This window comes from Perissodus microlepis, chromosome 22 (genome assembly GCF_051167445.1).
Source record: "Perissodus microlepis isolate ML-2025 ecotype Zambia chromosome 22, ASM5116744v1, whole genome shotgun sequence".
Taxonomy (NCBI): domain Eukaryota; kingdom Metazoa; phylum Chordata; class Actinopteri; order Cichliformes; family Cichlidae; genus Perissodus; species Perissodus microlepis.
This window is the reverse complement of record NC_140481.1, coordinates 32,395,170-32,409,585: the sequence shown is the minus strand read 5'-3', so window position 1 is coordinate 32,409,585 and position 14,416 is coordinate 32,395,170. Positions and strand designations below refer to the sequence as shown.

The 14,416-nt window shown below is 49.1% G+C and overlaps 1 protein-coding gene across 1 annotated transcript; it reads left to right on the top strand.

Annotated features, from left to right (window-relative positions):
- The first annotated feature begins 1,045 nt into the window (after positions 1 to 1,045).
- Positions 1,046 to 12,517, top strand: LOC146363585 (zinc fingers and homeoboxes protein 1-like). The gene is made up of 8 exons (XM_084919557.1): positions 1,046 to 1,384; positions 4,290 to 4,781; positions 5,313 to 5,936; positions 6,282 to 6,408; positions 7,240 to 8,472; positions 8,562 to 8,693; positions 8,963 to 9,366; positions 10,322 to 12,517. Exons 2-7 carry the CDS (start codon positions 4,414 to 4,416, stop codon positions 9,356 to 9,358), a joined length of 2,880 nt encoding a protein of 959 aa, XP_084775683.1. The 5' UTR covers positions 1,046 to 1,384; positions 4,290 to 4,413; the 3' UTR covers positions 9,359 to 9,366; positions 10,322 to 12,517.
- The last annotated feature ends 1,899 nt before the right edge of the window (positions 12,518 to 14,416 follow it).

Sequence of the window (14,416 nt, the reverse complement as noted above, 5' to 3'; positions counted from 1 at the left end):
ACAGAGAGCTGGAAACAGTTTCAAGGATTTCAGACTCAAAGAGCTTCTTTCAGTTTCTCACATGAATCCGTTAGTATTAAATAAAATAAATGATATTAGTGATTTGTAAGTAAGGCTAGAGTTCAGTGTGTGAGTTCAGTTTATGATGGTGGATTTTTCTCTCCTGTGTGTGTGATGGTACTTTTACTCTGAAAGTCGGAGCGCAGCCATGCGACGTAACCACAAAGGCTCTGCTCGTGCCCTCCATGCTCATATATGTGTGTGTATATTTAAAAAATAAAAAATAATTAATTAATGTCACACACTGACCTCAGCACGCTGACAGACGCTTCCGCTTTACGGAGGTTTCTTCAAAATAAAGTCTTTTTATACATTGTTAGTGGTGGTTTGTCGATGCCACGATGAGCGGAGTGTGCTGATAAGTGATCATCATTAGCTTTCATTTAAATATATTTTCTTAGTTTCCTTTCATCTACATTGCGCTTACACGTACTTTTATTTTGACTGAACACATCCCAGAATATGAAACGCTGTAAAACAAACTTATTGTTTTTACTTGGAAGAAAACACCATCCAGGGCTGGAGCCTGTCCCGGCTACCGCAGGGCGAGAGGCGGGGTGCACCTGGACGGGTAACCAGGCTGTCAGGGGGCTAACACAGACGACCATTCACCCACACAGTCCACGTAGAATCACCAGGTATCCTAAACGCTTTGGACTGTGAGAGGAAGCCGGAGTACCTGGAGATAACCTCCACACAGAAAAGCCCTGAGGATTCAAACCCACATCCTAAACATTATTACACTAACTGAAATTTAAAATAAAAAATAACAAAGGATCATTTTTAAATGAAATATTTCTAATACTATTAGTAATTTGTAAGAACAGCACCGCAGGTTGTAGGTTTTGTGAGATGTAATTTAACGTATTTAAATGGGTTTCGTTGCTGTGGTTGTTGACTTCAACTACAGTTACAGTTACCCACACAGTTCATGTTATTGGCGTTTCTCGTGTTTGCGTTGGTGGTCTTATTGTGAAAAGCTCAAACCGGATACATTTCTCGGCCGTTGCTCGCTTGTAGTGGCGGTATGAAAAATGGCCATCGTCAGATTCGGTGAACTATCGGACCCTTTTCACTTAAACGGTCCGTCTCATTAACAAAGCGCGACAGCGAGCAATGCGAATCGGAGCGGCGACCGGCCCAAACCGGAGCTAGCCGGCGGTAGTTAGCATGTTCCCCGGCCGCTGGAGCGGCTCTGTGTCCGGCTGAAGCAGATGGGAGCCGCGGTGAAATCGAGCAAAAGGCGGAAGACTGCGTATCAACAGACACGGCTACAGCTAACTGTTCGCTCCGACATGCAGGAAAACGGAAACCGACAGTGCAGGTAAACACGCCCGGGCTTTTAGCGGGCTGCTAGCGGCGTCAGCTGGAGCCTGCTGCCCGCTGCAAGGAGCGGAGCGTCGGCTAGCACAGCGCGGAGCGGCGGGGCTAGCTAACGTTAGCGGGAGGATGTTCAGTGAGGACAGGGGAGATATTCGTGGAGCTCTAACATGTTTACGTGTGTGCTGGGCAGGAAGTACACCGAGTACGAACCGAGCCCCCACACCGCCGAGGCAAGGTACTGAGTACTGCAATCAGTGCTGAGCAGAAGTATCAGAAGTACCTTCCCTGCAGGAAATGTATCTCTGACTGAAGTAGTACTGGTAACGGTTTGTAAACCGGTCCCCAAACTAAGGCCTGGGCCCCTCTGAAGGGTCACCAGGGATCATACGATGATTAATAAGAAAACAAAGGAGGACTCTGGACTAATCAATGATCCCGATCTGAAGCTATCAGCTGTTTACAGCTGTTTCAAAGGAATAAAGCACAGACTTAATTAAGTAGAGGCTACGGTCAAAGTAGGGCAGCAACAAGTGCAAATATTTACCTCAGAAATGCAGTACAGCAGCAGTATAAGATTAGGATATACTGCAGTAAAAGTTTATTTAGGTCTGCCAGGGTGCACAGTAGCAAAGTTACACTGGCTTTGGTGGAAAACTGCTTTCATTCTTTTATATCTCCCTGATGTCTCACAGTGAGCTGTAGGGTTAGTGGTCAGAGTTGTTACTCGTGGAAAGGATCCTGTGATCATCCCCCACACTGGCACTGTTTTAATTATGTTGTTGTTGTTTTGTTTACAGTATTTAAAATCATGTGTGGTTTTCTGCATACTCTGCGTTATTGCCCCTAAATCCACGGCTCAAAGGAAAATGAAATCTTTAGGGGCACCATGTTTCTGCCCAAACAAAGTCAGGCAGCTAGGAGCCTGACATAAACAAACAGAAGAAGAAGCCATCAGCTGACACTGACTCAGGCTCCTCCCCTTTCACCGATGTTAGTAAAAAACGAATTAAACCAAAACTGGGACTATTGGCAACTTCTGATTTTATTAACAGTTAATAAACAAAACTGTAGAAAGCAGCTGAGGAGACAGACCCAACCAAGACTGCTTCAACACCTCTGAGTTTGTTTGTGTACGGGGACGGCGGGTTAATTAAGTGGTAATAGAAACACAGTCACGTGGTCAGTAACACCTGATATGTAATATGACAGAATAATGATAAAGACTTTAGGAGTTAAATTGATCATCTAAGGGATCCTGCTGTCATACACCAAAGCTGTTTGTAGCTGTAGTTATGAAGGTTTATGCGACTAAACTATTTAACTCTCATACATTTGCTGTTTATGGCCAAAATATCCGTTTAAGTAATTATTGCTGTCATCAGTGTAAGCCAAAGCCTCGTTGGATTATATAATCCAGCAGTTTGCAAAGTGGGACAGACCATGTCAGCATAGGCTGGCCGTACTTTTCACCATAGCTTACAGGACAATGTGCTGCCCTCTGGTGGCGTCTTCCTGACCTGCAACTCGGAGCAACAGAAAGATTATTTGTTGTTGTTTTTTGTGTGTGTGTCTGTTTTTTTTTTTGTATCCTCTGAGAATCAGACTGATTTCTGCGGCGTGACACTGTTTGTGTTGCCCTCGTTGCCCTGTGGCTACCATGAGCAGCTGCTCTTCTGAGACAGGCTAGTTAACTAGTCAGAGCTGCGGAATAACGAGCTGTCGCCCTCCACCTTTGCTGTAAAAGGACATATTTTTGTATGATGTGTTAACAAATGGATCGTTGAGTTTACGATACTGAGCGTGGTCGTGATCAAGCAATCATAGGAAGGATTCACTGATGGTGCTGGAAGAGTTTAATAACTGTGATTTGATCAGCATGAACTTGTTTCAGCATTTACAGCATAATAACTGCACAGTTCATCTAAAACATGTGACTTCACTGTATACAAAGCCTCTGAAAGACAAGAGCGATGAAGGTGGAGCGACCCGTACGTGATAATTTAACCCTTTAAGACCTACCATAGAACCAAGTCCGCCAGAGCTTACTTTATATTTTTACATGCTGTGGTGCCATTTTTGGGAGCATTTCAAGTTGCTATACATCAATACAACTGTTATAGCCCAAATTCTAATAATATGTATGCATTAAGTCCATAGTAACTACATAAATTGCAAAAAAGTGCAATAAACTACAAAAAAATTGGAAATCGTTTTTGTTTTTTTTACATATATTTCTACTTGGAGAAATTTAAGAGGCTTATCCCTCAAAACTTTAAATACAAAAAAGTTGCAAAAAATAGTTTACAACAACAGGAAATTTATTTTGAGTGTCTTCATAGTTTTATTTTTGAGATACACCAATTTTTATATACTGCAGGAAAAACGAAAAACAATCCTATGATGCAAATTTGCAAAGAAAACAGCATCAAAATAAACTATTTCCAGCAGTGCAATTTGAGTTCTAAGCATCCCAGCAGCTATTCAGAAAAGCATAAAGTCAAACATGACTTATAAAAACACCAGTACAGGTTTTTAAGGCCTACAAGTAAAAAAAACTACATTTTCCGCGAAAATGACGTCACTTCCGGTTTCGGGGAAGTAATGGCGGACATGCGATAGTGCTTTTTATGCAGTTTTTGCAAAGCTTTATGTGGAAGGAAACCGTGACCTCGGACAAGCTGATGGCATAAGATGAAAGTACAACTCCTCCGGTTTCATATGCAAAAAAAATGACTGCGCTAGCTTACGTGGTTCCGGTTCTACAGGGATTTAAAAATAGTTACGCAAAACGGAGCGTGCCCGCTCCGACCGGCTTTAAAGGGTTAACTGCTGATGTGTGATCTTAAAGAACAGGTGGCGTGATCGTGGGGATGTGCTCTGAGTAATGATGCATTTCTGTGCCACAGGGTTTAAAGACAGCGAAGGGAACATTTCGACTGGTGACCTCCTCCTTTATGGAGCCACGACAGGACGGCTTGAACTGAGTCGGCTCCAACACTCGGCTGAACGCGGCGCTCACCCAAACTCAGGATGGCGAGCAGGAGGAAGTCCACCATCCCCTGCATGGTTCCTCCCCGAGAAACTGGGGACTCGGACCAGGAGATGGAGGATGTAACAGGCGCGGCGGATCCAGAGGACAGCAACGGCGCGGCAACCGTCTCCTCGGAGGCTTCCGGCCTGCTGGAGGAGCGAGGAGAGGAGGCCAACGGCAGGCGTGACGTCGCGGTGTCGGACCCCTACCTGGACTTGAATGCAGCGGAGGGAGGCTACGAGTGCAAATACTGCAGCTTCCAAACGTCGGAGCTCAACCTGTTCACCATGCACGTGGACACGGAGCATCCTGACGTCGTCCTCAACACCTCCTATGTCTGCATGGAGTGTGACTACCACACCAAGAGGTACCACGCTCACACCACCTGACAGGAAGTGCGTTTATTTAAAAAGAAATATGAAAGATTAAGAGCCAAAACGGTCCAGATCCAGGCCCTGAAGGCAGGTTAGAGTAACTGATAACACCCAACACACCAACACGTGTCAAAGTTCATCATCTTCAGACAGAAAAACACCAACAGAGCGATTCTGGCTCCACTCGTCCATTTTTAATGTTTCATTTTTAAACCTCCTGTAAATGCACAGCAGCAGTCCTTGTCCCAGCAAGCAGAAGGAAACAAAACTTTCATTCACTTACTTAAAAAAACACACAAACACAGCAGAAAGAGCGATTTTTAATCTCAACAAAGAGACGATTTTAAAAATCACTGTTTTAATCCCTAATTTCAGGGCTGAAAACTGCTACTCAGTGACTTTTACGGCAAGTGTCAGGATGTAAAAATGATCTGTAACTGAGCATCAGCACTGTGGACTTTACCATAGTTTGAGTTCTAAATCTCCTTTTTTTGCGTTATTTACCCATGATCCTCTGCTTCCAGCTACGACACGCTGCTGGCCCACAACGCTCGGCTGCACCCGGGCGAGGACAACTTCACGCGGACGATGGTGAAGCGCAACAACGAGACCATCTTCCAGCAGACGGTGAACGACCTGACCTTCGACGGCAGCTTCGTCAAAGTGGAGGAGGACGAGGCGGAGGAGACGGCGCGCAGAGGCATCGCCTTCAGCAAGACGCCCATCATGAGGAACAAGAGCCGAGCTGAGCCCAAGAAGTTCACCGCCGCGCACAAGATGGCCGTCGACGATGTCATCAAAGTGGAAAGCGACGACGAGGATGACGACAAGGAGCCGCCTGCGCTGTCGCCCGCGCCGACGGCCCCCGCTGCCGTCGGCCCTCGCCTCATCCCCGTCACCGCGCCGCTGCAGGTCCAGGCCGTGCCGCAGAGCATCGTGGTGAACAGCCCCAACGTGCTGCAGATCAAAGGCGGGGCCTCCCCCGCTGGTGGCGGCGTGCTGCCTCCGGGGACGCTGGCGCAGGTTCTGTCAGCCCTGCAGAGCCAGCAGAACAGCACGCAGACGCAGCTCCTCATCCCCATCAGCAGCATCCCCACCTACAACGCAGCCATGGACAACAACGTCCTGCTGGTCAGCGCCTACAACAGGTAAGCACACCTGAGGGGCGCCGCACACGTGTAACCGCCCACTGATTTTAGCTTTTGGTATATTTAATCACTGTCAGACAGTTGGCTTGCTCTTATTTTGAAAGGCCAGCTGTCGCTCATGCTTTATCTTATTTTACTGCACTTTTCTGTGCACCTGATGATATGAAAAAGCAGCCGACCCGCCCGGTTCCTGCACCCGCATTTACTGCATCAGTCACAGCTGGATGGAGGCTGGGTGGTAGCACAGACGGGTGGAGGTTACTGCTTTGCTCCACGAGCACACAGACGTGTTTCTCGGTGTGTAATCCCGCTGCCGTTTCAGTGTGTGTGCTTTTTGTGTCGCAGGTTTCCGTATCCCTCGGTGTCGGAGATCGTGGGCCTTTCGTCACAGACCAAGTTCAGCGAGGAGCAGATCAAAGTCTGGTTTTCTGCTCAGAGGCTCAAACACGGAGTCAGCTGGACGCCGGAGGAGGTGGGTTCTTCAGCAGACACTCACACACGCAGACTGACCGGCTGCAGTTAAACTTCCCGTCACGTCTGATGTTGTTCCGGTTACCACGCGAGAGTCTAATTTGATCAAATATCCTGAGTTTGTGTGTGAGCAGCAGCAGGTCCCACAGCTCTGAAAGGCCACCAGAAGCTTCAAACTGAAAGTGGATTTTGCAGCAGAGGCTGTTCAGCAGTTTGTTTCAACGTGTCGCTGATGCTGCGTCTCCGGGTCCATCTGCAGTCAGCGTCAGCGACACGTTTCCTTCACAGTTTACAGATGACTCCTGGTAAAAGGAAGAATCTGCTCCTATGTCAGATTTACTCTCAGAGAAAAACATCAGGAAACATTATTGTGCTGTTGAGTGTCACACTGTGCGAGTAGAAACTAGTTAATTAACTTTTGTTTTGAAAAACTTCTTCCTGGGTCATTAAAAAAAGTGCTTGAGCACAAACGTGGTCCAGTTAAGAACTGCAGTTATGAGTGTTTATTAACTGCTGCCAGACTCGTCAGGTCGCTTTATAAAACAGGTTTTTATAGGCCGTCACCGCCTCACCGATCACGTGACTCCCGGTCAGATTTTGTTGTGGCTGATGATGATGATTGTGGTTCAGTTTCCTGACAGGAAGTCGTTTTGGTTGTTTCGTAGATGTAGAATAAGTCTGTGGCTCTGAGGAAGCCTGAGGCAGGAACTTGAGCAGTTCTGAGAAACATCTTCACTGCAGCATCTAAACAATAACTCCCACAACTTTAATAACTTTTGAAAGTCGGTGATGTCACACCTTACCTTTGACCTCCTACTGCTCCTCTCTGCAGGTGGAGGAGGCGCGGAGGAAGAAGTTTAACGGCACAGTGCAGACCATCCCTCAGACCATCACCGTCATCCCCGCTAACATCGCCGCCACTGCGAACGGCCTGCAGAACATCTTCCAGACGTGTCAGATCGTCGGTCAGCCGGGCCTCGTCCTCACTCAGGTGGCCGGGAACAGCGGCGCGGTCCCCGTCGCCTCTCCCATCACGCTGACGGTCGCGGGCGTCCCCGGCAGCCAGCCCAAAGCCGCCGAGCCGTCCACGTCCGAATCGAACGCCGAGATGTCGTCTTCGTCGGCCGGCGTGTCGCTCGGTCTGGACTCGACCACAAGCAAGCCGAAGAAGTCCAAAGAGCAGCTGGCAGAGCTGAAGGCGAGCTACGGCCGGCGGCAGTTCGCCACCGAGGCGGAGATCTCGCGCCTCATGCAGGTCACCAAACTCTCCAAGCGAGCGATAAAGAAGTGGTTCAGCGACACGCGCTACAACCAGAGGAACTCCAAGGACCACCACAGCCTGCTGCTGACGCAGGCCACGCCTGGCAGAGCCGCGGCCGGCGGCGGCGGCCGAGGAGGAAGGAGCAGCGGCGGTAGCATCAGCATCAACGATAGCAACAACAGCGACAACACCTCCACCATCGTCATCGACTCCAGCGACGACGCCAGCGACTCCTCGCCGACCTCGGCCGGCGCTCCGGGCTCAGCCGGGTCCTCCAGCGACCTCCGCATTAAATTCCGCCACGCCTTCCCCGACTTCACGCCGCAGAAGTTCAAGGAAAAGACTCCGGAGCAGCTGCTCGTGCTGGAGGCCAGCTTCCAGAAGTTGGACACGCCCTCAGACGAGGAGCTGAGCCGGCTGCGGGCAGAGACGAAGCTGACGAGGCGCGAGGTAGACGCCTGGTTCACGGAGAGGAGGAAAATGCCGTCGGCGGGTCAGTCGAAGGACAGCGACGCAGAGGGAGACGACGAGAAGGCGAAACCGGCCACCGCGCCTTCGCCCTCGGCTCAGGAACGACAGGGCACGCCGCCCATCAGCAGGAAGTTGGTGAAGAAGACGCCGGAGCAGCTACACATCCTGAAGAAGGCCTTCGTCCACTCGCAGTGGCCGACGCCCGAGGAGTACGACCAGATGGCGAAGGAGAGCGGGCTGCCGAGGACGTACATCGTAAACTGGTTCGGAGACACGCGCTACGCCTGCAAGAACAGCAACCTGAAGTGGTACTACCTCTACCAGAGCGGGAAGGTGCGCACGCAGGAAACCTTTTTTGTGATGTAACACAAACGCCACGCTTCATCTCCTGGTAACATCTGACGTTTTTTTTCTTGTTCCAGGTGGACGAGGCGTTGAACGGCGGCGCAAAGAGCCAGAAGAAGTCAAGGAAGCGTTTCCGTGGTTGGTCCAGGAGGACGCGCCGGCCGTATCCCTGCAAGCGCTCTCCACAGGGCGGCGACGGTGCCATCAAGGTGCGTTTTTAGAAATAAAAGCAAGAAATTCCTACTCGGCTGGCCATCGTTGGGCGAGAGGCGGTACAACAGCCTGTCTCTGAACTGCTGGAGAGCAGCTGGAGAACTCGAGTATTCAGCTGGATTTTAGCAGGTCGTCTGCCAACCAGGTCGCTGGTTCGATCCCCGGATCCTCCACATTTCACAGTCCAGCCTCTCCTGGACTCATTGTGTAGCAAATGTGAGGATTATAAGTGACTGACTGAAGGTGATCTTTGTTCCTCCTGCAGGTGAAGTCCGGTAAGGCTTTTCTGAAGGAGTACTACCTCAAGCACCGAGCCCTGAGCGAGAAGGACCTGGACGAGCTGGTGGCAAAGTCCAGCATGAGCTACGAGCAGGTCAGAGACTGGTTCTCCAAGACCGCCAGGAGGGCGGAGGAGGGCACGGAGCTCTTCAGCGATGAGGAGGGGGAGGAAGAGGACGAGGAAGAGGAGGAGGAGGCGACGGCAGAGCACGCAGACAGCGAGGGAGAGATGGAGGTGAAAGAACAAGGAGAGGAGGCATCGGACGACGACTGCGTGGAGGAAGACAAGAAGGACGCAGAAGAGGAGGAGGAGGATGAAGAGATCCAGGAGGGATCTGAAGGTGTCAGCCAATCACAGCCTCAGGCAGAAGAGCAGACGTGAGCAGACAGGTGAGCAATGTTTTCAGTTTTATTCCTTTTTTATTTCCAGAGATTCAGCAGAAACTAAAACCAGGAAAATTACCGCAGTTTGCAGACGCGTGAGTCGACGAGCAGGTAGAAGCAGTTTCTGTTTCATGAAACCTTTTGTTCTTCACTCACACTCAGTCGACCCAACTACAGATAAGAAACAGATAAGAACCACAGCCTGTCAGCACAGGAGGAGCTGCCTGATATTACAGCTCCTGATTGGTCGAATTTGCTCTCTGCAGGGACATGTGCTGCAGTACTGCTTCTACCAGCTTTGCCTCCTGACTTCAAATAGACTGAACTTTATTCATATAATAGTCGTTAACAGGAGACAGACTACATGGCCCGGTCTTTAACACTGCAGCTGTGCCACAGATTTGATGTTTGCTCCACTTTGCAGTGGTTGTTCAGGAGATTTCCATGTTTCTGTGATTTAGTGAAGTTTGATTTCTGAGCTTTGAACTGAATCCAGTGCACAGTCAGTGTGTACAGCGCCGACCCTCCTGTGGGTCCCTGTAGTCAGTGCACAGTCAGTGTGTACAGCGCCGACCCTCCTGTGGGTCCCTGTAGTCAGTGCACAGTCAGTGTGTACAGCGCCGACCCTCCTGTGGGTCCCTGTAGTCAGTGCACAGTCAGTGTGTACAGCGCCGACCCTCCTGTGGGTCCCTGTAGTCAGTGCACAGTCAGTGTGTACAGCGCCGACCCTCCTGTGGGTCCCTGTAGTCAGTGCGCCGTAGGCACGTCCATGATTCTGATTGGTCAGATGCTGCAAACTTGGCCTCGGGTGAAGGTGCTGTTAACCATCTCACCAAACACGGGGCTGACTTCCTGAGTCACCTCCATGTGACGCTGTTGGGATAACAAGCTGAATCCTGAATGAACCGGCGTGTTTCTCCGTAGTTACCTGCCTCTCTTCTCCCCACCTGTCCTTCCTCAGGTTTATCGTTGCTCCCCCCGCGCAGAGATGACAGAGGATGTGGTGTTTCTCAGTTGGTGGTTCGGGACCCAAAGATGGCCGCGGTAAGGTCAGATGGACATTCGCTTGTCGAGCGGTGGGTTGGAGCCTCGGAGGCTTTGGGTCGCGGTGCAGCTGAGAATCGCCGCGATGGAGGACGGAGCGTGTGGATTTAGTCTGCCGGGGACTGAACGGCGCTGCGATTCAACTCTGCTCCTGTACAAACGACAAGCTTTTACTCTGACAGCGACTCGGCTTTTACTCAGATTTTCATACAGAACTAAAAAGAAATCAGCGTTTGTATAAAGACAGAAGTCCAGGACATTTCTCAGAGGTCAGACCTCGCATGGTTTTCTCTTTATTAAAAGGACTTTTTTCAGAATAACGGAGGAACCGCCGGACGTTTTTTCCGGAGGGATCGTCCTCCGGCCCGGAAACACTCGGCTCCTCTGAAGACGAGGTTTTTAAAACCGCTCCGATAAGTCGGATCAGTGCCATTCTGTTTCTACGATTGTTTAAATAAAGACAAACGCAGCGCTGGAAAGAGACCCACAGCAGACCTTTTGTATTTTTCCAGGTGATTTCTTAAAGTCTGAACAACATAAAACATAATGGAAGCTGAATCTGTTTTTGTTTTCAGGCGTTCGGGTTCAGTTTCAACATCATTTCAGTTTGAACCAAAACAACCAGAGAACACGTGACGCACCGTTAACGGGAAAATCCACTTTAAAACTCAGAGCGTGGTCAGTTTTACCCTCTGCAGGGTAACGAGCACGCCTCGACATAAACAGATTTTTGATTCTCGCTGTTGTTTACTTGTCTGTGCCGATGGAAACGTTTAACCGCTGGTTTGAAGCTTCTAATCAAACTACCTGCATCGCGACTGCACCGCTCACACCACCAGCATCCACGGATGGTGTTCGACGGATGCAGGTCCAGAGGGTTTCAGCCTCAGGTGGGTCTCGCTCATAGATCCCAGGATGCTGGAGAAGCGATCCCGTTTGATCCTGGTTACAGAGCGCTGCGCCAGCTGGTCCTCCTGTGGTTCTCAAATATTCCTGACACTCCGGGCTGGGAGTGAGAAGCCGCTCCAAGTTTGTCTGCAGGAACGGGACGGCTTGTCTGTCAGTTTTCCAGATGCTCTGCGTTCCCTGACCCCTGCTGACGGGCTGCGAGTGGTGACCGCAGGTCGGTCGCCTCCTGACCGCCCTGAAAGGAGGCAGCCGAGGTGGCTCGGACTCCCGAACACCTATCAGAGGTGTGTCCAACCAGGAGGAGATCCCGGGGCTGGCCAGGACACACTGGAGAGGTAACAGGTAAACAGCTGTGATCCAGCTCAGCGCTCGGACAGAACAGGGACATCACCGGACGTGTCACAGAGCAAAAACTAAAAGTTCAGATGGAAGTGGATTTTTCCTTTAACGCTGTGCGGACACCGACTCGCTGCTCGGATTATTTTTTCTGGGTTTTTTGAAAAAATAATCTGAACTTTAAAAACCGATGAAGTTGAGAGACGTTTGAACCCGAGCGCCTCCTCCTCGTCTCCTCGTCCAAAAAGCAAACACACACAGGCAGGTGCGCTCTACTTCAGGAAACAGGCAACTTTACCTCAGTCGGTTAAGCTACAAACTCGGCAAGATTGTGACATTTACACTCGACGACAGGTTTCTCCTTTATTGTATGCATGAAAATAATTATGTCTTTCAGACGGCGTTCGCCACCAAAGGCAGCGAGTCGCTTCAAAGAGGAACAGCAGAAGAAGACATAGTTATTACTGCGTTTATTAGCTCAAATACGGGTGAACTAGTTAAACGAGATCTTTCAGGTTTCCTCGAATTAAAGATGATATTTTAGGGACAATAAACCACCAGGCTCAGTTCTTACGGGAGCTTTTTAACTTTTCATATGGGGGGAAAAAAGCTTTTATTTTGCTTTTCTGTGCTCTTCCTGTGGTGAGGGAACCTCGTAGGTCTCTGATAGGATATGCAACCATCAAGGAACAATCAGCAGGTGGAGGTGGGCAGTAAAATCTTCTCTGTAACCTTTCAACCACTCGTCCTCTTCTTCTTTAAATCGCTTTAATAGTCGACGGTTTTTAGTAGTTAATTTATTTATTATATCTGGACTTTCATGGATCTTTTTTTGTCTGCAAGCAAAAAATAAAAAGTGAAAAAACGAGTTTGTTTTCCTGTTTCATGTTTGTGTGAACGCGTTTTATCTTCATGTTCCAAATACAGTCGAGTCTTTGTAAAATCAGGATTTTGTGCCTCTGAACAAACTTATAAAGATGTAAACGATCAAAAAAATGTCTCGAGTAAATAAAACTGACAGCGTGTTGGTGTTACTGAAGGTTAAAAAACCGGCAAATTTAGCGGAAACGAGGAATAAAAAAGGAAAAACACTCGGAAATTTAAGAAAATCTCAGAAAGATGTGAGTGGGTCCTGGATGCTCATGTTTACTGACAGCATCTTACTGCACTTTTAGTTTTTAGTGTAGTTTTATTTAACTGCATTTTCAGATATTGTTCTCAAATTATGTCTGAAACTGTAACTGCTGTAATTTACCTTTAAATTTAAAAAAGGAGTTTTTCTCCATAAATCCTTCAAACATTTGATGTTTTTTAGAAATCATTTACAATAGATGGCAAACTCCGGTCTTTCAGCATCTTTACTCCGGCCCGCGGGTCACCTCGGTGTCTCGGGCGCAGTGTTGGCTCCTCGGCCCGATGAGGACATAAAGACCCTAAAATAAAGACGAAAGCTACATTTTGACGTCATGTTTTTATCAGATGTTAAAACTAAGACCTGTTGTAACGTTTAAAGACACACACAGCTTTGTTGTCTTTCTCTCTCATAACCACTAAAAAACAAACTCTGGGTTTGGGTGTTTTCACACCGGCTCCCAGGGCTCATTTAAAACCGCACTGGTGCTTCTGAAGGTCCTTCGTGGCCTCGCTGATGTCACCGTAATGCACCAGCTGGAGGCTGAAACCTGAAGGCAGGGCTGTTGGAGGTGGAGCCCCCGAGGCTCAGGATCGACCTGCCCAAGGGACGTCGAGGCGTCTGAAAGGCGCTCTGATCTTATTTCAGGTTTTTCTCTTTAGTTTTGTTCTGCTGTGAAACAGGAAGGCGTCGGTGAGCTGAAGCCTGCAGACGTGAACCGCGGGCTGAGCAGCTCAGGTTTATCAGACCACCTTTAATGAAACATCCTCTAAACTCTGGTGGAAACACATGCAGATGTGCAATCAGCAGTAACATGTGAGGCTGCTGGATTTCTCTTAAATTCCTGAAACCACCAGCAGGTGTCGCACTGGCACCGGCGCTGCTGTGACAGCTCAGAGTGACTGATGTAGAGACTTCAGCAGGACGACACCGAGGCGTTCGTTTCAGATTAACGACGTGCTCGTCGGCCCTGGATGTGAGTCTCACCTGACCCCCTCCTCAGAGTCAGCTGATTGTTGTTTTTTTTAGTTTTCTGACAATTCGCTGAAAAAAACCTGTTATAAACTACTGTGGAGTCACATGATGCAGCAGCTTTGCTGGTCCTTGTAGCTGCTGTGGTCTGAAGCTGATTCTTGATGCCGTGCGCTCCAGCGTTACAGACGCTCCTCCAAACTGGGCCTTTTTAATGTTCGTGAGGTTCGGACAGATCAAACTGACACAGGCTGAAGTGTGCTGGTGGCCACCGGTGGGTTTTTGGTGATTCCCAGTGTTACCAGCTGGAGATGACTGGAGCTTTATGACGTGGTGTGTTGTCCTTTCGGAAGCAGCCGGGCAGTGTTTCCCGGTGGTCTGTGTCCAGTTTTGTTGAGTCTGTATGAGCTGTAGCCTCAGTTTCCTGCTCTGAGCCGACAGGAGCGTCGCCGCTGTGGTCTTCTGCTGCTGTAGCTCATCCGCTTCCATATTGGACACGTGGTGCACGGAGAGATGCTCTTGTGCAGGCCTCGATTGTCTCCTCTGACCTCGATAAGACAGATATGACGCTTACTGGATATTGTACACTCTAATCCCAGTAAATGAGTTGCTGTCATGTGATTGGCTGATTAGATATCTGTGTTGACAGTCGGTTAAGTGACC